At 45.7% G+C, this 27,346-nt stretch overlaps 1 protein-coding gene across 5 annotated transcripts in view; it reads right to left on the bottom strand.

Annotated features, from left to right (window-relative positions):
- HLCS (holocarboxylase synthetase) overlaps window positions 1-20,750 on the bottom strand; it is a 238,033-nt gene extending 217,283 nt beyond the window's left edge. For 2 of the 5 annotated variants that reach the window (XM_042954462.1, XM_042954460.1), the window contains exon 1: window positions 20,518-20,750. Coding sequence is in view for 1 of the 5 variants with exons in the window: in XM_042954458.1 (XP_042810392.1) it covers window positions 409-603 (195 nt within the window). In the remaining 4 variants the exon portion in view is untranslated. Of the gene's footprint in view, window positions 1-408; window positions 646-12,943; window positions 13,295-20,517 lie in introns of those variants that run through there. The other 3 variants (XM_042954459.1, XM_042954463.1, XM_042954458.1) reach the window with 3 other exon arrangements.
- Window positions 20,751-27,346: the final 6,596 nt, after the last annotated feature.

The following is a 27,346-nucleotide window of genomic DNA, read 5'->3' as shown; positions in this document are numbered from 1 at the left end:
CTTTCTGTGAATTCAGGTTCATAAACTTGAACCTGTAGAACCCACAGTAGAGGAGAGGATGTCAGAAAAGACGTTCCGAATGGACAGCGCCCTGGGCGTTCGGGTGCTAATCTTCCCCATACACTCGACCCGGCAAGCCGCCTGTCGCAGTTCCGGACCTCTGGTCCCCCCAGTCCGGGCTCCCGAGGGCACAGCCAGTAGAAGCGCCCCCGAGCTCAGCCCTCCCGGGACCCCAAGCCCGGGGCCTCCCCGGGGCCTCCCCCCCCCCCCCACGCACGCAGCCCCGGTGCAACGCGGGGCCCGCGAGCGCTTCCGGCTGGCTGAGCCCCGAGGCCGCGCCTCCCGCCGGCCCCGCCCCCCGCGCGCCTCCGGCCCCACCCGCGCCCCGCCGGCCCCGCGCCCGCCCACCTCGCTCTCGCCGACGCAGAAGACGCGGCCACCGCGGCTCAAGCACACGCGAGCGCCGCTGGGCTGTACGGCCGCGCCGCAAAAGGTGAAGGAGCAGCGCGAGGCGCGCAGCCGCTGCACCGTGGCGCGCACGAGCGCGGCCGGCCGGCGCCCCCAGCGCGCCCACAGGTACAGGTAGCACAGCGTGATGAGCATGACCGACCGGCCGGCCGGCGGCGGGGCGCGGGCCCGGGACGCTCGCACCACCGGCCCGCCCCTCCCTCAGGGCCCCGCCCCCGCCGCCCGCCCTCCCGCTGGCCGGAAGAGGCCGCCCCGTGGGGGTGAGGCCGCGCGGGCTGGGGAAGGCCTCCGGGGGTGGGGGGGGTGGGAGGAGGGAGGATGCGCTGCGGGGGGCGGGGATGAGGATGGAGGGAGGACGCGCTGAGAGGAGGGGTTTAGGACGGAGGGAGGCCGAGCGGAGCCGGGGGTGTACGGTGAGGGTGGAGGGAGCAGGGAGGCCGCGCGCGGCTGAGGATGGAGGGAGGCCGCACTGGGGCGGTGAGGAGGGGCTGGGTGAGGTTGGAAGCCGCGTGCGGAGGGCGGGCGGCAGTGAGGGAGGCAGGAGGCACGATGGAGGGAGAAAGGCATTAGAGAGAGGGGGTTGACAGGTTGGAGACCGGGGGTTTAGGCCCGCTGGCTGCCAGCTTTAAGCCAAAGTCGAACGTCCCTTCTTTGGAGAGCTGGGAGGCAGACTGAAGAAGGGCTGCAGGTACTTTTACATTAATTAATCCGCACCCTACTGGGATTCAACTAACATACAGCCTCTGCCCAGTCCGGTTGGGAATATAAAGTGAGACTGGTTTTTATTAGATTATTCTAGGCCTTTTTGCAAAAAGGATTTTACAATAAATTACATAAATGCATACAATGCAGTTATATATTTTATATATACAAATGTAGATATACATATATACAGATACATGTATGTATACGTATATGTATATATACACACATGATACACGCATAATATACATATGTATTCTGGTCTCTAAATATTTTAAAATAAGGACTTGAACACAGACCTAAAAAGGCTGTCGGGTGTTCTCGTACATGTGGGTCACCAATTTGTGAGCATCCTAACACCAGGAGAAAAAAGGGAAACTTACCAGTTATGTTTCACGATGTTCTTGTCCGCTAAGAGAAGCATAATTATTCTTGACAGTGACAGAGCTTTCTCCCCTGGAACCGCATTTGTTTAAATGGCAGTTTGCAAAACACGGCGTCCCCAGCACCTCTGAAGCATAGCAAGGATTTTCTCTGTGCTGCTTCCTACTCTGGCCTTCGTTGTAAGTGGACGGCATAATACAGTAGCAACCAGGTACACCACTCCCAAATCTCACTTAATCCAAGGATAGATTTTTAAACTGCACTGACCATTTACTCGTCTGCTTTAAAATAGCAGTATAGATAACCCACTTTTAGAGCTTCAAACTTACAGTCAGAAAACATAGGAACTTCTCATTGCATACAGCAACACTAGATTTTAAGAGAGAGAGAGAATCCAAAAAGAAATAACTGGGCTCAAAAACTAGATAAGCATCACAGTGGACCAGAACTGGAAGACAAGTAAGCGATGAGCAAGGGTGAAGCCATATCTTCCACTTCCTTGCAGGACAGTGGCAGTTGGGAAGGGAGTTCAAGGCCTGAAATTGTGTCATTGGAGAAAGACATGAATGAATGCCCTCTGAGGAAGGCCTTAGCCCCTCCAGGATAACACGGGGCTAACAAGTTAGGAGTAAGAAAATGAAAAGGCTTAACAAAGTGATGACCCTAATGTTTCACTGGACAAACCCTGCAGATAGCCTTCTTGGAGTTTGCTGAATTAAGGCTCTAAGGACCAGTCTCTCCACTCCTGGTATGGAGAGGTCATGGCTTCTATCTGTAAGTCCTAAGCATCTCTAGTTTTTCCACGTTCCTTAAGAGCTTTATAACCCCCCCCCCCCCTTCCCGGATACCGTAACTCCATCGAGCCAGAATAGGAACTCTCCAGGTTTGCCCTTAGATGCTTCAAGATGTCGTGGTCTCAGAAGACATCATGGGGAAATGTGAGCGTCAATTCTGTATACAGCTCTGGGTTATAAAGAATGGGGACCACGAACACGGTCTGAGTGAACATTAACTGGGAAGTGGGTGAGGTTCCTTCTTGACCATTGGACTGAGGAGCACTGTCACCATTCACGCCCAGGAAGGCAGACAGAGGAGTAAACAGGCACAGGGCGAGCTCAAGGATGGAGCCTGGCTTCATCATCCCCAGATAGTAAAGGAAAAAGGGAAGGATGCAAAAAAAAGACATCAGGAGGTCTTACTGTGTGTGTACCTGATTCACAACTTACAGTCCCTCGCCACTCTAAAGCATGGTCCCTGGACCAGCAGCAGTAGCATCACCTGGGAGCTCACTAGAAATACAGGACCCCAGGGTCCACCCCGGACCTACTGAATCAGCATCCGCACTTTCACCAAATCCCCAGGTGATTCACAAACACGTTAAAAATTGGAGCACTGGGGCGCCTGGGTGGCTCAGTCAGTTGGGCGGCCGACTTCGGCTCAGGTCATGATCTTGTGGTCCATGAGTTCTAGCCCCGCGTCGGGCTCTGTGCTGACAGCTCAGAGTCTGGAGCCTGCTTCATATTCTGTGTCTCCCTCTCTCTGACCCTCCCCTGTTCATGCTCTGTCTCTCCCTGTCTCAAAAATAAATAAACATTAAAAAAAAAAAAAATTGGAGCACTGTTGAAGTCCACTTCTATCACTCCCTGGGTCTGGGGTCGCTCTGAACCGTTAACTAGACTCTTCCAAATGGTTGTGGAGAACAGAGTAGGAATAGAACCACAGACTAGAAATTTAAAAGCAAGACACTGTCATTTAGGAGAACATCACTGCAGGAAGGAATTGAAGTGCTCACCAGCCAGCAACTGAACACCAGCTCAGTAACTCCTCACCGTGACTGGCTTTCTACGGAAAAAGCCAACCCAGTCTCTAGTCTGCACTTAGGAGGCATGCCCTGGAAATGATGGTTTAGGGACAAGGCAGAGTGTTAACCAAAAGAGTGTCACTCCCCCAGAGGACCTGTCCTCCCCCATTAAATAGATTAACTGTTCCTCCCCAGGGGAAGCCTGTCCTACTGACATTAGCTCTGTCTACCTTGGGAAAGCATTCTGAACTCAGTCAGATGGCCAGAGCTGAGAAGGATAGTTTGTGAAGGGAGCTTAGTCTAATAGGAAGCGTTTAGCAGATGCTGAATTTTAAATAGCTGTAACTGTAAACAGTTCACGTTTAGCAATTGAAGTACATAGTCTCTGCTTTATACATAAGAGAATCTGTTCCCTCCACGTCGGTGTTGGGAGTGCTAAAACAAATGATATTCACAGAGCCCAGGGTCTCAAGAATGACCATCCGTTTGAAAAAAATGTCCTCCAGAAAAATTATTTAAATACAAATTTGGTTGAAATCATGAGGTTTTGTTAGTAAAAGCTATAACATTCTTTAACTATTTGAATGTCTGTGGTGTGTTTATTAAGCCAGAAAGTGTCAGGGTGACTATTGGCATATGCAGTTAACTGTTAAGTAAATTAAACAGTTTGAAGCCAATAATCCTTTTTATTATTGGTTTAAAACAAAAAAGAAAACTACAATTTGGACTGATAGAAACAAGCTACCAGGAAACGTTTAAATTAGAACTGGGCGGTGATCAGGACCTCAAAGGGGAAAAAAAGTTGTCATTTTAAATCTTGCTGATTAACAAATGCCAGGCCCCAAAAAGGTACAGATCAAACCACCCAACACCCCACCCTTGGTCAAAGACCCCACCTTTGGTCAAGGATCGATTCTGGAATCCCAATTTTTAAAAACATTTATTCCAAATAGGAAACCTTTGTATTAAATGCCTTGTACAGTTCCATAAACTATTCCTTAAAATTATATAAGAAAGCTGAGAACTTATTATTTTAATTGCATTTTATTTTTATAAACTTTGGTTATTTTTCTAATACTGTTGCTTTTGGAAGTTTTATATTTATTAAAAGGACTCTAAGTTCTACACAGTTATCTGTAATTAAAAATACAAATAGGGGCGCCTGGCTGGCTTAGTCTAAAGAGCATGTGATTCTTGATCTTGGGGTCGTGAGTTCAAGCCCCAGGTCAGCTGTAGAGATTACTTAAAAAAAAATAATATGGGGCGCCTGGGTGGCTCGGTCGGTTAAGTGTCCAACTTCGGCTGAGGTCACGATCTCATGGTCCGTGAGTTCGAGCCCCGCGTCGGGCTCTGTGCTGACAGCTCAGAGCCTGGAGCTTGTTTCAGATTGTGTCTCCCTCTCTCTCTGCCCCTCCCCTGTTCACGCTCTGTCTCTCTCTGTCTCAAAAATAAATAAATGTTAAAATAAATAAATAAATTTAAAAAATAATAATAATAATAATAAAGGCAAAATATGAATTTTGACCCAAGAATTAAAGGATGCTTTCACATAAAACCTTAAGAGCTTATATTCAATATGTCATTTCTTCATTATATGGAATGCCAAAATAATAGCTATGTCCCTGCAGTAAAAATAAACATGTTGACTGGGAGTAGGTCAAGATAATGCTAACCAGGGAAATCATTTGAATTTATTCATTCTAAATCTTGGCATAACAGTATGTAACACATTAAATTGGTAAGAGAGTGTTAACATATATTTTAAAAGATGTAAGTTTTAAGATAGGATTCAGCATAGTTAAAATTTATTTATCAACTATGTAAAATGTATTGATTCTAATATCAGTTGTTCGATAATAGGCAGAACCAATTTGGCTAAAGATCGCACACACATCTATCTTATAACTGTGGTTTAAGTGACAGTATAGGGACATGGAATTGAGGAAATGAAACTTCTAGAGAACGTTGTAGACTGAGCTGATTTCCAGGTAGAATGGCCAGGCGGACCCTCCTCCAGTAAGTCAATATCTGGAGGATGCTGGGGACCAGTTGCCAAATTGTACCACCTTGTACGAACTTGAAACTGTCAGCTATTAGAAGACCAGCACCCGTAAGTTAAAAGCAGAATGAAAACAGTGGCAGAAAATTCTCCATCAGATAAATATACAATGAGCACACCAAACAAGAGTTTATGAATTACTAAACATCCTTCCTGGGATACTAAGAACCAGGCGAACTGTAGGAAAATCTTGAGATCTGTTCAGTATATGATTCAATATGAGCTTTAATGCTCACATTAGTATACTGTTTTAGAACATGCACATTGTTAAATAAAGCAAAAGACAACTTGATTAATCAACATAAAGAGGAAAGGAGATAAAATTAGAGGATCAAAAGAATTTTGACTTAGAACACCTCAAACTATCAAAAATAGAAACTCATGTCTTTAAGAGAAAAAGAAATACCTCTTCCAGCTTTGCTCACGAAGATGGCCTCAAAGCAACTTTACCCTGAAATGCACCCTAGTGCTCAGCTCCCAGTGTGTGTGCTATTTTCTCCATTAAAAGGAACCAAAGATCCTCGCAGAAACTCCTGGTGCAGGTGTTAAGGCAGTGCCTACTCCAAGACACCTGTGCCAGAAAGTAGGTAAGCTTCAAAGAAAAATAGAATTGTGTCAAAAGGATACAGGAGCCCCCCCCCCCCCCCCGCCAAATCAGGACAATTTGAGTATCAAATTGAAATGCATTAAATTTATGAAGAGCCATGAGTTCATGATGATCCACAATAAAAGTATTGTGAGTCTTGTTATTTGATTACAGTTGTACTGACTCATTTATCCTATCGAAGGAAAGTTAGTAAATGCTAAGTTCTTCCTTTAGAAGGCTATTTCTGAGCCAAGGGAGAATCATCAGTACAAAGACCCCATAAGCTGTGAAGCCAGAACTGAGAGGGCCAGAATTCAGTTGGCTCTCATTTTAAGGCTCCTGAAGAGTTGGGTAGTCCTAAAAATATAGCAGAGTACAAGATGTCCTTAGGTCCAAAGATGTTAAAATTTCGATGAATCTTGAGAATTGATCACCCAGTGTGGGAGCTACAGGCTTCTCTGGTTCAGAAATAAGTAATGCTTTGACTTGAATCCAGAGAAGGGCTAAGTGATTGCATTCTTAGAGATTACAGAATCATTGATAGGATCATGATAGGATTCAATGTCTCATTAAAGACTCTGGAAAAAAAACAGCAAAACTCTCTGATGATAAATGATCTCAGTTAACCAGGGCAGTAACTGTTTTCTTAAAAAACATCCATCTTCTAGGGCACCTGGCTGGCTTATTCAGAGGAACATGCAACTCTTGATCTCAGGGTTGTGAATTTGAGCCCCACGTTGGGTATAGAGATTACTTAAAAATAAAATCTAATAAATAAATCCACCCCCAATCCAATAAAATTTTGAGTTAAATATAGACAGGCTTAGAAAAAACAAAACCATAGATGTATATTTCTGGATTAGTAAGGAATCTATGTGTATTTAGTATGTATATGCCTGAAATGTGTTAGAGAATGAGGCTTTTTTAGGCCCAGCTTTTAACTTGAAATCTTACTAAGATTTTTAAAGAATATTGAAACATCTAAGACAACATCAGGTTTGCCGTACTGATAAGCTTAACTTATATAAACTGTTTAATCAAGCAATTGAAGTACATAATAAGGAAATTTAATTTAGGAAGGACTTGAGGTCTGGACAGGGATGCTGAGTACCCACTGCAGGAGGACCGTCCCCGCCTGTCACCATGTCTGTGTCTCTTCTGTCTCTTCTCATGAAGGAGAGCAGTTACAATCTCTAGAAAAGCATATCTATAAATATACAGATGTAATTGTATGTGTGGTGTGTCTATAAGCAGGAGGAAGAAATGTACTACCATACTACATGTCAGCAGTTGGAGAAAGGAAAATGCTCCACAAAATGATACGTGTGGCACCTCCACACTATCTTTAGTCTCCAGAGAGTTCCAGATCTCCATCCCACCCCTCCTTCAGGCCAAGTTCCCTACCTCCTCTCTTCAGAACGAACAGAATAATCTCCTCTCCAGAACTAACCTGATAACCTCCTAAGGATTCCCTCTGGGCCTTCCGCTTCCCACTGCTCTGTAATCCAGCCCATCTCTGCATTGTGACTTTCTAAAGTCAGCTCTGACCACATCACTCCCCTACTCAAACCCTTCAGGGTCTGCCCTTACCCACCAGGAAGTTCGGGGGGGGCCTCACGTGGCATTCGAGAACTTTGCACTGTACCCAGCTAGCCTGGTCTCCGAGTGCCATCCACCCGTTCCTTTATTCACTCCACATCAGTGCACCATGCACTAGGCTAATCACTACGTATAGTCTTCCATTTAACCCTGTCAACTCCACAGGGTGGCTGTTGCCCCCATCTTGCAGAGGAGCAGTTGAGTGACTCACTCAAGGTGCCACGACTGCATGGGGGAGCTGGAGGCTGAATTTCTGTCTTCCTGACCCCAAAGTCCTTCACCAGGTAAACTAGACACGTGGGAGCAAAGAATGCTCTACGCACAACAATAATACCTAGAAATCAGACTGGAGAGGGAACAGGGACAGAAGGTTCAGGCTGCTGAGCTGCCAGCCCTGAGGGCAGCCTTTTGTATCCAGATCAGACAGGCAGGGATGGTCTAGAACTTGGGCACACCCAAAAAGCTGTAAGTGAGATTGCACCAAGATCCTCCAGGCAAAGAGCTGGCTCCGAAAACAAAGCCTGCTCCAAAAGCCAAAAGAGGCTTGGGATACAGTTTCTGTACAACAGCTGAATGTCACTGATTGAATAACATCTTAAGCTCAAGTATAGGAAAATTCAGTGTTTAAGACCGTCTAAATGCTATGTGGTATCCTGGATTGGATCCTGGAATTAAATGAACTTCAGTAGAAAAACTAGTGAAATCTGAAGTCTGGTAGTTCCATTAATGTACTAGTTTTGATAAATCCATGGTTGTGTAAGATGTTAACACTGGAAGAAGCTGAGCAAAGAACTCTGTACTATTTTCACAACTTCTGTTAAGTCTAAAATTATCTCAAAAAGTTAAAAAAGTGGGGGATGACCTTCTACTGAATTTCATTGGCACTTTTCCCCCTGTCCCTAACTAGCCATGTGGTCTTCACATCATTTTCTCTCTGGACCCCGAGTTCTCAACTATTTAAAAAGAATGGAGTGACACACACCAGATCATCTTCAAGCTCTAAAATTCTGGGATCTGGGGCACCTGGGTGGCTCAGTCGGTTAAGCATCCAACTTCGGCTCAGGTCATGATCTCTCGGTCCATGAGTTCGAGCCCCGCGTCGGGCTCTGTGCTGACCGCTCAGAGCCTGGAGCCTGTTTCAGATTCTGTGTCTCCCTGTCTCTCTGACCCTCCCCCGTTCATGCTCTGTCTCTGTCTCAAAAATAAATACACGTTAAAAAAAATTTTTTTTTTAATAAAATTCTGGGATCCTACTACATTTACAACGTGATTGACATTACAAGGACGTGATTTGCAGTGACATCTTAGTCATATTCATAATCCTGGTATTTAGCACTGTGCTAGGATGTACTGGGTGCTCAATAAAAGTTGTTGAAACTAAACTGACTCCTATCTCAATTTGTAAGAGGAGGTGTAACTATTACCTCTTTTGCCTATTTGGCCACTAGAGAGCGAAGTGCTCACAAAATTCTCTCCCCCCGAAAGCAAAGTTATCTTCATCCAACAGACAGAAGTGGTCCTTTTCATCCCAAGTACATAAAAATCCATTCCTGGTTGGGGGAAGGGAGTCACCATCTGTGAATAGTTTCCTGCGCATCAGACAGGACCTCCAGTTGGGGCGATTAGTACCATAAACTTCCAGAAGATTAGACAAACACACACACATGGTACTCAGCAGCTTCAAAAGTCTAAACCCCCTCAATAGATCAGAGACTGAACTGCAAACAGGGGAGCCCCACTCACCTCGAGTACATTGTTGCTATCTTCCTATTTCCTGAACAAAAGGTCTCACTTTTAAAAGGCTGGTTGGTAAAAGGTCAAATGAATGACTGTGGCAGTTGACTAAAACCTTTACAACCAAAATGAAAAGAGCATCGGCACTGTATCCCCTGAGCCTGTGTGAGAGGCAGTTTGTATAGTGAAGCAGTTTGTATAGTGAAGTTTGTATAGTGAAGGCCCTCATCTGGACTCGGGCATCCTGGGTTCAAATTTGCCCCAGACCCCCAATTCCCCACCTGGGCACGGACACGTACAGTGATCATATGACCGTGAGCCGGTGCCTCTGTACCCACAGCTCTACTGTGAGAATAACTACCCACGTGGTGCTGGCTGACGACTGAGAAGGAGGTGGGCACGCAGGGCTGAGTAGTGCCTGATGTGATCCAGGGACAGCCCACCTGGACAAGTCAACAGGAGGGGAATAGATGGGCAAGGTGCTTTCGTTTCATCCTTTTCGGGGTGGATGTTATTATGTCCATCTAACACAGGAAATTCGGGCTGTGGTCTACCCAAAGCAGGGTTCTTTCAAGAGGATCAGCTTGCCTTCTGAGGCATGGAAAAGTGTGTTTGCCCCCAAATGTTCCTGAGATGATCAGTCACTATGCCTCACGCCTCTACCATTTGAACCCCTCCCGTAGGTTAAGTCATTTAATGTCCCAACAGAATGAGATTTAAATAGAAGTCGGTGTCAAGTTCTGGACTACTGCTTGTATTCGTATCTATCACATTAATTTAGAAAATTCAGAGTAGACATCCATCTCTGCTCACGCCCACCCAGTGTCTAGGAAAGAGGACAGAACCATTGGGATACAACTTGTTGGGTAAAACCCAGGACACAGCCTGTCTGAGCCCTGAGAAAACGGCAAGAAAGACCAAGGGGACATCAAGGGACAACTGGGAGAGTGACAGGACTGAGGGTCAAAAGTTTCAAGAGCCCTTCGGCAGAGCACCCTGAGAATGTCACCCAGCAAAGCACAGATGAAGATAATTTACCAAAGAGCAAACTCAGCCGGAAATTACAGACGCTTCAGTAACACCAGCACAGATGAGTTCTCCCCTTGTGGCTGCAAGCACCACAGCATAACTGAATTTTCTCCCTCAGCCAACCTGGACGTTTTTTTCCTAGGAACTAAGACATGTGCTGAGGGAAAGCCAATCACTGCTTAAACAGGAAAAGAAAAAAAAAAGTCCTTTTATAAACTTTTGCTACTGGAAATTTCATGGGTCAGAAAGCAAAGTTTGGTGGAAAGAATCGGTGGGAAAATAGGAGCGTTTTACGTGCAGCCCCCCACTTTCCCAGGCCATCATGGCTTTGGTTTCTTATTTTCACTGAATTTGTGTTTCCATAGAGGCACAAGCATCATGACTCCAGGAAGGGACCCAGAAAAGCAGCCATGGCCCTTTCTGGTGTCCTTTGCTTTGCAGGTTGACCTGTGATTATTTATTTGTTTGCCTGATTGTTTGCAAAAGTTTATTTATTTATTTTGAGATGGAGAGAGAAAGCATGAGCAGGGGAAGGGCAGAGAGAGGAGAGAGCAAGAATCTCAAGCAGGTTCCACACTGCCAGCATGGAGCCCAACAAGGGGCTAGAACTCACAAACCAAACCGTGAGATCATGACCTGAGCCGAAGTCCAACATTTAACCAACTAAGCCACCGAGGCACCCCAACCTGTGATTTTTTTAAATGTATTTATGCCACACTTGTGGTGAGCATAACATAACATACAGAGTTGTCGAATTGCTATGTTGTACACCTAAATCATTGTCAACTACAGTTCAGATAAAAAATTATAATATAGCAGCGCTATCAACAATAGCCAAATTATGGAAAGAGCCCAAATGTCCATCAACTGATGGATAAAGAAGTTGTGGTGTGTATACACACACACACACACACACACACACACACACACACACACACCATGGAATACTACTCAGCGACGAAAAAGAATGAAATCTTGACATCTGTAACAATGTGGATGGAACTGGAGGGTATTATACCAAGCAAAATAAGTGAGTCAGAGAAAGATATATAATTTCATTCATAGGTGGAATTTGAGAAACAGATGATCATAGAAGAGGGAAGGAAAAATAAGATAAAAACAGAGGGAGGCAAACCATAAGAGACTCGTAAATACAGAGAACAAACTAGGGGTTGAGAGAGGTGGGAGGAGGGAGTGGGGAAAATGGGGGATGGGCACTGAAGAGGGCACTTGTTAGGATGAGCACTGGGAATTGTATGTAAGTGATGAATCACTGGGTTCTCCTCCTAAAGCCAAGACTACACTGTATGTTAGCTACCTTTTTTTTTATGGTAGCTAACTTTCGAATAAAATTTTTTTTTTTTATTTTTTTTTTCAACGTTTTTTATTTATTTTTTTTTGGGACAGAGAGAGACAGAGCATGAACAGGGGAGGGGCAGAGAGAGAGGGAGACACAGAATCGGAAACAGGCTCCAGGCTCCGAGCTGTCAGCACAGAGCCCGACGCGGGGCTCGAACTCAAGGACCGCGAGATCGTGACCTGGCTGAAGTCGGCCGCTTAACCGACTGCGCCACCCAGGCGCCCCTCGAATAAAATTTTTTAAAAAGAAACTATAATATAGCTAGACAAAAAAATAAAATGAGTTTATGCAAATCCCACTTCTTAGCCTCAAAAGCATTGCAAGCAGTTTACAATAAAATAATATAAATCTGGTGGAATAAAGGAGAAATTCAGACTGTGGAAAAGGAAGAAGTAACTCAGTAACCACAGAGTTATATGTACAGTGTTTAAAAATGCTCGTAAAGCCCTAAATAGAGACAAGGGCCCGTTCCTAGGGAAGCCAAGAGCAGATGACGCAGCTTAATTGGAGCTGCTGTATACAGCCCTCTTTGAACTAGATTTCAACCCTGAAAAGATGATTGCATCCAGCCCCCAGTCAGGCATCTTGAATAAGAAAAGAAAAAGCAAAACCAGAAGAGCAGGAGGCGATCAAACGCTTCCTTTCTATAAATAACTCCCTCTAGGGGAATAAACAGGCTCAGAGGCAGGAAACCCGAGCCGGAGAACCCACCGAGGAGCGCCCGCACCTAGCGCCTGGTGGAGCCGGACCGGCACTTGACCTGGCGAGACGGAGCCCCGCAATCCGCGCAAGCACGTACCTGTTACCAGGGCCCGGGGCCCGCGCGGCAGGGCCGCACCTGCACCTGCCCGGTGAAATGCACCCGAATGGGGCGCGGGGGCGTCGCCGCCAAGAGCAAAGCAGGTGGCAGCAGGGGCGTCGGAAACAGACAGTGGGAAAGGCCAGGTAGGGATACCCCTCGGTGGGGCCCCACTGCCGCCGCACAACCCCAAACTCTGACCGCTCAGGCACCGCTGGCCACACTAACGGGGACTTCTGGCTCCACCAAGAGCACCTTCTCGCGTCGCTCGTCCACTTGGCCGCCCAGAACACTGCCTGTCCTTAGGTCTTGCCTTAAATGTCAAAGTGTCACCTCCTCAGGGAGGTCTCGCTGGACCGACCCCTAGGCTAGGTGAGCCTCCCCTCCCCACCTTCCACACACTCCAGCAACAACTCACCCACCTTGTAATCGCTTGAACCGTGCGTCTGCCTTCTCTTTGAGGCTGGAAACTCTCCAAAGGCAAGGGCGGGATCTGTCTTTATTCCTGGTACATAGTGAAACGAAGGTGGCTAAAGGTTTTGCTAAATAAGAGGGAAAAGTAGCCAAATTGAGCCCCTCTTGATGGGATGTTTGGTGAAGGAGATGCAGAGTATGGGTTTAAAATTGCTTATTCAGTGCATTGCTTTGCCGGTGTCCCTTCTTCCTTCATCACGAGAGTGACTGAGATCTGGGTTTACTCTTCCTTTCCTAGGGGCCCCTGGTAGATTTCCATTGCTACCCCAAGGGTGGATTCTGCCAGCAAGAACTTGAGCCTTCCCCATCTGTGTTTTGGGGAATAGGGAATTCATTATCCTGTGATAGGACCTTCAATGACACATGATGTCTATCAGGAATACTGCCCGCCCTCTCCCTCCCCCCCCCCCCCCAAAGAAAAGAAAGGAGATAAATGCAAAGACTAAGCATCTGGGAAAAGGAATCCAGTCTGACCTCCAGGTAAGTGAATGGGGATGGCTTCAGGTCAGAGAAAACCTCAACTTGAGAGCTACCATCACTGCCGAGGATTCTCATAAAAAAAGGAGAATTCAGGGGTGACCAGAGTGCATGTCTTCAAGAATAATTGCCGACAGATACAAAATATTCCACATCTGAGAGTTCCATGATTTTGTTAAACAGTCTTCTGTTGGGCTGCTTTGTTGTTTTTTGTTTGTTTTTCCCCAAGTGATTGCTCACACAATGCTGAAGAGCAGGGTCCTATACAAAACTTTTTAGCCACTTTTCTGGTAATTGTTCAGCATATATTCCTACGTTCCTACAAGTGAAATTAATTACTAGGTCAAAGGATATGAACCTAAGACTACTGCAACCTAAGGCCAAACTTCTTGAGTGTTGTATCATTTTATCTCCTAATGGAGGATTAGGGGCTTATTTTAGCACAGCCTTTTTAAAGAGTCTTTGCTAAAAAAAATAAAATTAAAAATAAAGTTAAAAATCTTTACTCCATTAATGAAAAATGGTATCTCTTTGTTTTCTTTTAATTTTTTAAGTGTTTTTGAGAGAGAGAGAGAGAGAGGGAGAGAGAGAAAGAACCAGCAGGGGAGGGGCAGAGAGAGAGGGAGACAAAGAATCCAAAGCAGGCTCCAGGGTCTGAGCTGTCAGCACAGAGCCCGGTGCAGGGCTGGAACCCATGAGCCATGAGATCATGACCTGAGCTGAAGTCCGCTGCTCAACCGACTGAGCCACCCAGGTGCCCCATGATATCTCTCTTTAAAAGAGTAGTTCTTGGGGCGCCTGGGTGGCTCAGTTGGTTAAGCATCCGACTTCAGTTCAGGTTATAATCTCACAGTTCACGAGTTCAAACCCTGTGTTGGGCCCTGTGCTGACAGCTCAGAGCCTGGAGCCTGTTTTGGATTCTACTCTCCCTCTCTCTGCCCCTCCCCTACTCTCTCCCTCCCCTACTCATGCTCTGTCTCTCAAAGATAAATAAACATTAAAAGAGTAGTTCTTCTTTCCTTTTGAATTATCAGAAAAACTTTGTTTTTCTATGTTTTACTGGCCATTTGCATTTCTTCACCTGTGAAGGAGATTTACAATGCACATTTAAACGGGAAAAGAACTAGAATATTGCCAATACCTCTGTACTTCTTACCTATCTCATCCCACAGACTCCTCATCCTCCATTTATTATTCCATTATTATTCCATTTATCATTCCCTTGCTTTAAAAAATATATCTTAAATACAAATGAGCGTATCCCTACAAAGTACATTGTTTTGGGTTAAATTCAGTAAGTGCACTTTTTGGGGCACCAGGTGGCTTGGTCGATTAAGTGTCTGACTCTTGATTTTGGCTCTGGTCATGATCTCACCGTCATGAGTTCGAGTCCTGCATCGGGCTCTGTGCTGACAGAGAGGAGCCTGCTTGGGATTCTCTCTCTCCCCCCATCTCTGCCCCTCCCCTGCTCAAGCTCTCTCTCAAAAACAAATAAACATTTTTTTTTTAAAAGTACGTGCACTTTTTCTTCAGTAAGTGCACTTCTGAGCCTTGCATTTTTCTATGCAATCTTTCTAAGATTGACACATATAATTTTGCATAGCTGCATTATAGTCCTTCTCATGGCTAATATTCTAGTGCACGACTACAATATCATTTATTTAGCCACTGTTCAAATGATGGACATGGGATTTTTTTCCAGTTTGTTTGCTGTGACAGACAACGCTACTCTGAACGTCCCCTTGTCTCCAGAGCCCGTGAGCAAACACTTCTCGGGTGTGGACCCAGGAGAGGGATTGCTAGGCTGAGCTAATAATGTTCAGGTTTAAAAGATAATGTAAACTGTTTTCCAAAATAGTTATACCAATTTACCTCCAATTACCAGTGGTTTTTATCTGTTTTCAACTGAATATCTTTTAGGCCAAATACTTGTTCTTCTTTTTTAATGCTTATTTATTTATTTTGAGAGAGAGAGATAGAGAGTGAGCAGGGGAGGGGCAGAGCGAGAGGGAGACAGAATCCCAAGCAGGCTCCTCACCAGCGGCGAGGAGCCCGACACAGGGCTCAAACCCACGAACCGTGAGATCATGACCTGAGCTGAAATCAAGAGCTAGACGCTTTTTTTAAAAAATTTTTTTGAATATTTATTTTTGAGAGAGAGAGACAGAGCATGAGCGGGGGAGGGGCAGAGAGAGGGAGACACAGAATCGGAAACAGGCTCCAGGCTCCGAGCCATCAGCCCAGAGCCCGACGCGGGGCTCGAACTCATGAGCCGCGAGATCATGACCTGAGCCGAAGTCGGACTTTCAACCAACTGAGCCACCCAGGCACCCCATGCTTGTTCTTTCTGATTTGCAATTTATACTGATTTTCACAACTGCCTTGGAGAATCGTGAGGTTGTCAAACACAAAACTTCACATTGTGGTGTTTACAAGAATCCTCTGGAGGCAGTGAGCCAGCTAATCACAAATCCCTTATTGTGCACCAAATTTAGGCCATGGTGGCTTCGATTAGACCCATGGTTCCCAGGACAATGGCAGGGGTGTTACTAACCTATGAGGTCTGCTGTGGGGTGCCTGGGTGGTTCAGTCAGCGAAGTGTCCTGCTGTGAGCCTGGTGTGGGGAGTTTTCTTAATGACACAAGAGTCCTTTGCACCGTAGCTCCAGCAGCTGCTTTTAGAATCTCCTGCTATTTGTAGCTCTATGCCGTCACCTCCCCTGTTACATACAACTTTCTATTTAAATCAGCCACTCTTGGCATCTTGAACTACTACTCTTCTTAAAGCTCATAAAAAAAAACACTCATACACTCTTCGATTTGGGATTCATAAACGTGGGCATTTATTCTAAAAATGGTAACAACCATTTTTACTGAGCCTGGGTGGCTCAGTCGGTTTGAGCATCCGACTCTTGATTTCGGTTCAGGTCATGATCCCAGGATCATGGGATTGAGCCCCGTGTTGGCGCTCCGCATGGAGCCTGCTTAAGTGTCTCTCTCTCCCTCCCTCTACCCTTCTCCCCAGCTTTCTCTCTTAAAAAATAAAAAATTAAAAAGTAGTAACAAATAAAAATGGTAACAAAAGAAGAAATTATATTCATAAAGATATTGATAGCAACAGAGTGATTTTTTAATTGGAAAATTTACTTTTTCATTTTTTAAATTATTTTATTTATTTATTTTCAATTTTTTTATGTTTGTTTATTTTTGAAGGAGAGAGACAGAATGTGAACAGGGTAGGGACAGAGTGAGGGAGACACAGAATCTGAAGGAAGCTCCAGGCTCTGAGTTGTTAGCACTGAGCCCGATGTGGGGCTTAAACTCACAAGCCATGAGATTGTGACCTGAGCCAAAGATGGGACGCTTAACTGACTGAGCCACCCAGGTGCCCCAAATTATTATTTTAAAGTAATCTCTACACCTAACATGGGGCTCAAACTCCTAACCCAAGATCAAAAGTCAAATGTTCTACCAACTGGGCCAGCCAGGCACTCCTTAACTGGAAATTTTTATTTATTTATTTATTTTTAAGTTTAATTATTTATTTTGAGAGAGAGAGAAAATCCGAAGTAGGCTCTGTGCCCTGTCAGTACAGAGCCTGATGTGGAGGTCAAACTCACACACTATGAGATCATGACCTGAGTGGAAACCAAGAATCAGATGCTCGACCGACTGAGCCACCCAGGCACTCCCTTAATGGGAAAATTTTTAACATTCAACAGTAGGGAATATATTATGCAAAGTGGGTGTGTCCACTAAGTGGGACAAGGTGTGACACAGACTTTTCTTCTTCCTTGAACCATTTGAGATTAGTTGCAGAAATCGTGTCTCTTCACCCCTAAGTATTTCAGGATAAATTTCCTAAGAATAAGAAGGTTCTCTTACACAACCACATTGCAATGTTCAAATGTAGAAAACTTAACATTGATCAAAGGCCGATATCTCGTTCGGTACGTGCTCATATTTTGCCAATTGTCCCAATAACATCCTTTATGGCAATATTCTCTCTTCCAAAGTCACACATTTCATGCAGTTGTCATGTCTCTTTATTCCCCTTTAATCTGGATGGTTCCTTAATCTTTGTCTTTCGAGATCTTGACAATTTTTAAGAATCCATCTCATATCATTATCCCTCAATTTGAGTTTGTCTAAGGCTTCCTCATGATCCAATTCAGGTTATGCATTTTGGGCACATGATGTCAGGTCACCCTTATCGATGATGCTGACTTTGATCACTCGGTTAAAGTGGTATCTACCAGATTTTCCCACTATAAAGGGGTATCTGAGTGGCTGAGTTGGTTAAGCACCCGACTTCGGCTCAGGTTGTGGGTTCGAGCCCTGTGTCAGGCTCTGTGCTGACAGCTCATAGCCTGGAGCCTGCTTCAGATTCTGTGTCTCCCTCTCTCTCTTCTCTTCCCCTGCTCTCTCTCTCTCTCAAAAATAAACAGTAAACACACACACACACACACACACACTATAAAGTTTCCTGTGGAGTGAGCCTGCGTAGTATTCCCCAACAAGCTTTCAACCAGCGGACTTAGCATCCATTAACAACTGCTGCCTGAGTCAGTGATTGCTATAATAGTTGTAATGCAGTTACTTTTCTAACTCTGTTGTTCCTTTAGTATTTATTAGCTGGCATTCTACTGTAAAGAAGGGCTGTCCCTTTTACCTCTGTGTATGTATTTGTAAGATTATCTTTTTTAGTATCATTCTGGACTTATGCGTCCTTTTTCTTCTTTTTGTTTTAATTTTACTTTTGAGAAAGAGAGAGAGAGCAAGCAAGCAGGAGAGGGCAGAGAGAGAGGGGAGGACGGAGGATCCGAAGCAGGCTCCACACTGACGACACAGAGCCTGATGCCGGGCTCGAACACACAAACACAGGAGCCGGGAGATCATGACCTGAACTGAAGTCAGACACTCAACCGAGTCACGGAGGCTCCCGGATCCTTTTTTTTTTTTTCAATGTCATAATTCACCACTGTCATAATTCATTTTGATTTCAAATTGCTGCAAATTTGGCCATTGGAAGCCCTGTCAATGTGCCCCCACTGTGTCCTTCCTGGCCTGTTTCCATCATTATTTGAGCACCTCTTAGCTCTCAGCTGGCACTCCAAGCTGTTCCTACCTTCTCTTTCACTTTCCTTGCCATTACTCCAGGGAGCGCTGGACAATGGTGTTTAGAAACCAAGATACGGACACAGGAACGCTCCTGGCTCTTGAAGTGGTCCTGTTCCCCAGGCTCTTTCAGCAGGCAGATCTAGGAAATAGATTCTGATCCACAGAGCTCTGGTTCCAATCCACAGAGCTCGTCCTTGCCATCCCTCCCTCCATGTTTGTGACACCCTACTCCCAGTGAGAATCCTGCCTCCCATCAGTATTATGTTCGTCAATTTACTTAATCCCGCAAAACACAGAAAATGTTTTCAGAATTGCTACACCAGACCACTGCCAACTAAGCGAGGTTCAAAATTTCTTTGTAGTTTTGTTTGCTTGTTTACACACAGAAGGTATACAAAGATTTGTGTTCAAAAGTAATTTGGGTTGGGGTGCCTGGGTGGCGCAGTCGGTTAAGCGTCTGACTTCAGCCAGGTCACGATCTCGCGGTCCGTGAGTTCGAGCCCCGCGTCGGGCTCTGGGCTGATGGCTCAGAGCCTGGAGCCTGCTTCGGATTCTGTGTCTCCCTCTCTCTCTGCCCCTCCCCTGTTCATGCTCTGTCTCTCTCTGTCCCAAAAATAAATAAAAAAACGTTGGGGAAAAAAAAAAAAAAGTAATTTGGGTTTACTTTCTCCCCTGCAGTTAATTTACTATACCATTTAGTTCATTTGTTTACTTCTGTTTGTATTCAATTTTAGTTTTCTCTTCCCTCATCTTTGTTGATGTAATTTTACTTTTTGATTAAAACACCGTTTCTAAAAGTCAAAACTACTCCCCAAAAGTATGCTTGAATACATGTCATTCCCTCTTAGAGTTTCACCCCATTCCCACCCAGCCACTGTAAGTAACCAATTAGTTTCTAGTTGATTTCTTAAGTTTTTTTTTTACTAAAAAGCAGATACTTGAATATTTTACTCTTTACCCTTATTTTACATAAAAATAGCATAATGTACGTACTTTTTTGTATGTAGTTTTTTTCACTTATCAGTATATCCTAGAAATCATTCAGTATCAGTTCATAGAGATCTTCCTCACTCATTTTAACAACTGCATAGTACTTCCTGGTGTGGATGTCCCAGTTTGGCCAATCCATTGCCTATGTATGCACTGGCACTAAAATGGTTTCCAAAATGTTGTCATTGCAAATAATGCTGCAATAGGTAACTTTGTACACGTACATACTTTCATATTGGTGTAGGTGTTTCTCGAGGCTGAGTTTCTAGCTGTGGAACTGCCGGGTCAAAGGGCAAACACCTATCAAGTTTTGTCAGATGTTGCCAAGTTCCCCTCCACAGGAGCCGTAGGCTCTTGCAATCCCACCAGCAGTGAGTGCCACACAGCCTGTCCCTCGCTTTTGACTTTTGCAAATTGGGTTGTTAGAAATGATATCGCAGAGTAATATGCATTTCTATGAGAAGAACCAAACTTTTTCACTTAACAGCCCGTTTTATACTATTTTTTGCAGATTGGCCATTCATGTCTCTTGTCTTTCTTAAAACTGGAATTTTGAGCTCTGGTTCCCTCAGTCTTATTTACTTATCTGTACCTGTGACATACGTTGCAAATATTTTCTCCCCCTCTTTTACTTTCTCTCCGGTAGGCTTCGTTTGCTCATAAAACCATTTTTGTTTTTTTTTTTTTGTTTTTTATTTTATTTTTAACATTTATTATTGAGAGACAGAGACAGAACATGAGCATGGGAGGGGCAGAGAGAGGGGGAGACACAGAATCTGAAGCAGGCTCCAGGCTCTGAGCTGTCAGCACAGGGCCCGACGCGGGGCTGGAACTCACAAACCAGGAGATCCTGACCTGAGCCGAAGTCGGACTCTTTACCGACTGAGCCACCCAGCCGCCCCAAAACCATTTTTGTTTTTCGTTGGCAAACATACCAATATTTTTTTTCCCCTCGTATCTGGATTTGGGTCACTGGAAAGCCTCCGCCGCCTCCACGCTACAGAAAATTCACCCGATTTCCGGCCGCGCAGGGGCCGGTGTTGCTCTTTCCCGCCACCGCTTGCACCTGGCACACGTGCGTCTATGACCAAGCCCGGCGGAGGGCGGGGCCTCCGGGCGGCGGCGCCGCGCGTGCGCACTGGCGGCCGAGTCGAGCTGGCCGGGGCACCCGCAGGGAGGAGCGCGAGTGCGGCGGCGCTGCGGATCCCAGAGGTTTCCTCGCCCTACCGGAAGCGCCGCCCTCTCTCGCGGGCCGGAGAGGGTCTTCCGACCTGCCCCGCGGCCGGGACCGCGACTTGGCCCGATCCTGCCGCGCCCCCTTGGCGGCCGGAATGGAGGCGAGCCTGCTCCTCTGCCGGGGTCGCCTGGGTTCGCGGGAGGGCGTGAAAACGCCGGGGCTGTCGCGGCGCCCGGCGCTCCTCTAGCGTTAGACGCTGGACCACGCTCTTGGGGAAACAGCCATTGGGTGCTTCTCTTGTACCAGCCTTCTGTCCCCGCCTTGTCCCTTGTAGACATTTTTTTTTTTTTAATCCTCCATGCAGCTCTCCAGTCTCTCACCCCCTTACAACTGCCTTATAGGTCCAACCTCGGGATGCTCAGCAAAAACAGAGGCTCTCCGCTGGCCTTCTCTGGTCGTTCTCCATAAGGGGGTTCTCTCTCCTGGTACAAAACACGTGGTGTCTTGTCCTTTCCAACACCCAACAACCAGGTCTCCGATTCTCTGCCCCCACTTCAGACGCCAGACACGTTTCTGTCCCGCTGACTACAAATTCCTGGGTTCCCGCACCTACCCCTCCAGTTTGAACACTCAGACCTCAGTAAAGGGCTTCACTTCCTGCTACCCGTGTACCGTGAAGGAGGCAACTCAGGAACAGCGCGATGGAGGAGAAGCTCAGAAGGGGGGTTCAGAGCTCCCGTGCCTTTTGCCGGGGCCCCACTTGGGCAGCACCCAACCCGAACCCTTCCTTTTATGGGTTCTTAGGATTTCATTTAGATAGGTGGAGGGTGAGGTAGGTGAAAACCCTCTTACTCGGCTGGTTCCCAGCTACCAGCCCCCACCCTGAGCCACCTGGGAACCCACAATTATCACCTCATTCACAAAAACTCATCTGTGGTTGTCCTTGCCAGGAACTTCCAAGGGTTTAGGAACTTTGTGCCAGGAACTGGGGACAGAGACTCAATATATTATTTATACCACACTCCCGCAAATCCATAACCTGATCTAATAATCATGAGAAAAGCATCAAAGAAATCCCAACAGAGGAAATTTCTACAAAATACTTGACCTGACCTTAAAATTGTCGTGGTCACTCAAGACAAGGACCATCTGAGAGGTTTTCACAGCCAAAAGGAGCCTAAATTGATGGTTAAATATAATGTGGTGTGTGCCTGGATGGGATCCTGGTACACAAAAAGAATATGGAAAAACAGAAAATCTGAATAAAGTACAAACTACAGACAATCTATATTGGTTTATTAACTGTAACAAATATACTGTAATAATGTAATATGTTAATAACAGTAAAATGGTTTATAGGAACTCCACTATCTTGTGAATTTTCTGTAAATCTAAAATTATTCTAAAAACAAAGTTTATTTTTTTAAAAAAATTTGGAAAGACCCTTCAGTTTTCTGGACCCACCTTCTTTAAAAGGCAAGGACAGAATATGTAAATTACCACTTAAAAAAAAATTTTTTTTTAATGTTTATTTATTTTTGAGAGACCGAGTGCGGGAGGAGCAGAGAGAGAAGGAGACACAGAATCTGAAACAGGCTCCATCCAGGCTCCGAGCTGTCAACACGGAGCCCGACTCCGGGATCAAACCCACAAACCATGAGATCATGACCTGAGCCAAAGTTGGATGCCCAACCAACTGAGCCACCCAGGTGCCCCATAAACCACCACTTTCTTGTACTTATAGTCAGTATGCTGGCAGGTAGGAAGATACTAGAATAGAACCTTCTGTGAGATGCCATAATGATATGTGTATATCAGTTACAAAGGGAGGATGAGGAAGAGCCCCACCTGTCAGAGCTGCAAAGGAAGTGATGCTGACCTAGTCCCTCAGTGCATCAACCTGAACAAGGAAATACAAGGGGTCAGAGTGAGGAGAGGAGTGGGGTGAGATTTATTTGGGGACAGTCCTGGGCTTGCTGAGAGGTTTCCTCCAGCCCCTCCTACCAGGAGTAGCCCAGGGAGTGTCTTAGTCTGTGTCCCCGCATTTGGAGGACCCTGTGGACATGCGTCTGATATCCTCTAGGAAGTCCAGTTGGACTGACCAACTGCTTTGGTGGCAAGGCTCAAAGTATGCAGCTGTCTGCAGTCCTTCTAGAGGTCCTTGAATCACTTGTGGGCCTTGGGGGAGAGTAGGAGGCTGGCATTGAATCACTGAGGGCCCTGCCCAAAAGGGCTGCCTGGGGGCAGAGGGAGGAATGCTGGATTCCTAGGGCTGAAGAAGTTGCAAGTTAATTCCCCAAATCAAGTTGCATTTGCCAGAATCGGGAGATCGGCAGCCAAGAATTCTCCAAGTTGGAAATCTCCAAAGAAATTCCAAAGATACCCACGAGAGGAAAAAGACCTGAACAACAGCCCCAGAGAGCATGGAACCTCCCGTCGTCGGAAGGATCAGACCTGTCCCGTCCCCCCACCTCTCCCACCCTGGTTGGAGGCTGAACCCGTGGGCGTGGGGAGCGAATGGGCAGGGCACCAAGGAAGTCAACAGAGAGCAGCAAGCTCCAACCACACCCCTTCCTGCAGGCAGGCACCTGCCAGCTCCCGACCCACAGCTGGCCTTGGAATGGGGCTTGAAGGACTGATTAATTGCTAGGACTGGAAATAGTTTCTGAACTGAGAATGAGCTTGTGACCGAAAGTAACCCTCACATTATCTCCTACCTACAATGAGCAGAAAAGGGTGGGGCCTACGTTAGGGGTTGAATCATGTCCCCCCACCCCCCACCCCCCCCACCGAAGAAGATATTTTGAAGTCCTAACCTCCAGTGCTTTAGAATGGGACCTTATTTGGAAATGGGGTCATTGTACATGGAATGAGTTAAGACGAGGTCATCCTAACAGGAAGGATGCAGCAGTGACCACCAAGGCAGAGACTGAAGGGACACAGCAACCCACCAAAGTGGGGAAGAGGCGAGAAGGACCCCCTCCCCCCCGCAGGTTGCACAGGGAGCACGGCCCTGCTAAGAATTACTAGTCCAATTCTAGCCTCCAGACCTGTGAGACCATAAAATTGTTGTTCTAAGCCATCCAGTTTGCGGTACTTTGTTACAGAAGCCCTGGGAAACTCCTACAGCCCCTTAGAGTTTTTATCCCGGGCCATGAGACTATTTCCCTGGATGCATTTAAAGAGATGGTGAAAGGTAACGTTGTGTGCAACGTGTTCCGTGAGTCATACGTACAATATACTACTTCCAACAACTGCGCTGTCAAATAAATCTCTCCAAGGAACAAGGGAGTGTGACAGGCTCCTGGCATTGAAGCCTAGGCCCATAGGTGGTTCCAAAGGAAAGAGGACAAGGTATAGTGATGACAAACTCAGGCACCTCTTCCAAGAATATAGCCTGCAGATAGAGTCACATGTGTGCAAAATGCTGTCTGCCTGCATAAGGTTATTGGCTGAGGCATTGTGTGTAGTCACAGAAGGTTGGAAACCACCTAAGTGTCCATCAGGTAGGGACAGTTAAGTGAATGCTAGTACTCCACACACTGGCACACTGCACAACTCTTAAAAAAAAAAAAAAAAAGAGGAAGAATCTCTCTGTGCATTGATATAGAAATAGAAATATCTAGGGGCTCCTGAATGGTTCCATCTGTTAAGCATCTGACTTGGGCTCAGGTCATGATCTCATGGTTCATGAGTTCGAGCCCCAAGTCGGGCTCTCTGATGACGGCTCAGAGCCTGAAGCCTGCTTCAGATTCTGTGTCTCCCTCCCTCTCTCTCTCTCTCTCTCTCTGCCCATCCCCCACCTATGCTCTCTCTCTCTCTCTCTCTCTCAAAAATAAATGAAAACATTAAAAAAATTTTTTAAATAAAAATACCTGGAATATAGTAATCTACCTTCTGTGCCAAAGGCAGAGAGGCTGATAAGAAAATATAAGTGTATTTGTTTGTATTTGCATAAAGAACCCTGAAGCCTGCACAAGACACTTGGAAAAGTTGGCCACAGGGGAATGCCGTGGAAAGCCACAGGAAGAGGAAGGGGACTTTTCACTCTGTCACTTTTTATATTGGGTTATTTCTGAGCCATGTCACAATCTACTAATAAAACGTAATGAAAAATGAATAAGGAGTATGTCAAGACCACTGGTTTTCTAGACTGAGGAGTAAATTGGATACACGGTCGACCTTTGATAAACATGGGTTTGAACTGAGCAGGGGTCCACTTAGATGCGGATTTTTGCAGGGTTTTCTCCATAAATACAGTATAGCGCTGAAATAGATTTTCTTTTATGATTTTCTTAATAACATGTTCCTTTCTCTAGGTTACTTTACTGTAAGAATACAGTATATAATACGCATAACACACAAAATAGGTGTTAATTGACTGCTTACGTTATCAGCCAGGGTTCTGGTCAACAGTAGGCTATTAGTAGTTAAGTTCTGGGGAAATCAAAAGTTATGTGCTTGGGGCACCTCGGTGGTTCAGTTGGTAAAGCATCTGACTCTTGATTTCAGCTCAGGTCATGATCTCACAGTTGATGAGATGGAGCCCTGCATAAGGCTCTGTGCTAAGTGTGGAGACTGTTTGAGATTCTCTCTCTCCCTCTTTCTCTTTCTGCCCCTTCCCTGCTCATGCATGCATTTGCTCTCTCTTTCTCTCTCAAAATAAATAAATAAATAAACTTAAAAAAAAGTTATATGCTGGGGCACCTGGGTGGCTTAGTCGATTAAGCCTCTGACTTTGGCTCAGGTCATGATCTCACAGTTCATGAGTTTGAGCCCTGCATCGGGCTCTGTGCTGACAGCTCGGGGCCTGGAGCCTGCTTCAGATTCTGTGTCTCCTTCTCTTTCTGACCCTCCCCCGCTCTCTCTCTCTCTCTCTCTCTCAAAAATAAATACACATTTTTTTTAATTTTAAATTTTTTTAACGTTGATTTATTTATTTTTTTTTTAATTTTTTTTTTAACGTTTATTTTTGAGACACAGAGAGACACAGCATGAACGGGGGAGGGGCAGAGAGAGAGGGAGACACAGAATCAGAAGCAGGCTCCAGGCTCTGAGCCATCAGCCCAGAGCCCGACGCGGGGCTCGAACTCGCGGACCGTGAGATCGTGACCTGAGCCGAAGTCGGACGCTCAACCGACTGAGCCACCCAGGCACCCTTAACGTTGATTTATTTTTGAGACAGAGAGAGACAGAACATGAACAGGGGAGGGGCAAAGAGAGAGCGAGACACAGAATCTGAAACGGGCTCCAGGCTCCGAGCTGTCAGCACAGAGCCCGACGCGGGGCTCGAACTCGCGGACCGTGAGATCGTGACCTGAGCCGAAGTCGGACGCTCAACCGATGAGCCACCCAGGTGCCCCTAACGTTGATTTATTTTTGAGACAGAGAGAGACAGAGCATGAACAGGGGAGGGGCAAAGAGAGAGGGAGACACAGAATCTGAAACGGGCTCCAGGCTCCGAGCTGTCAGCACAGAGCCCGACGCGGGGCTCGAACCCACAGACCGTGAGATCATGACCTGAGCTGAAGTCGGACGCTCAACCGACTGAGCCACCCAGGCGCCCCAAAAATAAACATTTAAATAAAAATTTTTTAAGTTATATGCAGATTTTTGACTGAATGGGAGGTACACTCCTAACCCCCCAAGGTATTCAAAGGTCAACTTGTATTGAATATCAAATAACTATGGACATCCAGGATACTCAGCCAAGAGGTTAGGAATTGATCAGAGAATCATCCGATGTTTTGAACCAGTACATAGCATCAGGAAAAATCGCTCAAGACAGCGAACAGTCTAGATCAGAGGGAGGAGAGACTGACATGGGGAAGGTGTGAAATGATGTCTGGGACCAGTAGTGTCAGTGGGACTGGAGATAGGGGGTTTCAAGAAAGATCTAAAAAGATAAATTCCAGCTGAACTTCTTACATATCAAGTGCTGCTTGAAACAAATGGGTGATCGTCGTAGAAGTTACTTCTGCCATATGTGTATATTTATTCTAATTGTTTCTGGCATACGAAATACTGCTTAAGGCTGCCTATGTTTTAGACCTTTATTTTGAACTAGATTTGGAGTTTATATTGACACCACAGTGTATATTTCAGCTTCCTAAAGTATATGCTGCTAGTTTGTGGGTTTTTTTCTCTACACCCCTATTATTTAGGTACACTTTCATTTTTAGTGTTTTTTGTGTTTTTTAAAAATTTATTTTGAGAGAGAGAACACACGCATGAGCAGGGAGGGGCACAGAGAGCAAACTAGAGAGAAAATCCCAAGCAGGCTCTGCACTGTGAGCACGGATCCCAACGCTGGGCTAAAACTCATGAACCATGAGATCATGACCTGATTCAAAATCAAAATTGGGCTCTCAACCATCCAGGGAGGGAGCATGAACCTACACAAGCTAATTAAGCTGGGCTCCCTTCCAGCTCCGGATCACCTCTGTCCACACTCTTATGTGAGAAACTGACTTCTGTCTGGCGCAAGTCACTCTTACGTGGGGCCTCTAAAGCACAGTCAAACTTATATCCATGCTAATACTAAGAGATTCTTTTGGGTTTGGGGAATATAAAGCAAAGAACACAGT

The sequence above is a fragment of the Panthera leo genome, chromosome C2 (genome assembly GCF_018350215.1).
Source record: "Panthera leo isolate Ple1 chromosome C2, P.leo_Ple1_pat1.1, whole genome shotgun sequence".
NCBI classification, from domain to species: domain Eukaryota; kingdom Metazoa; phylum Chordata; class Mammalia; order Carnivora; family Felidae; genus Panthera; species Panthera leo.
Note: the sequence above shows the minus strand (reverse complement) of the source record. Positions and strands in the feature narration are given on the sequence as shown.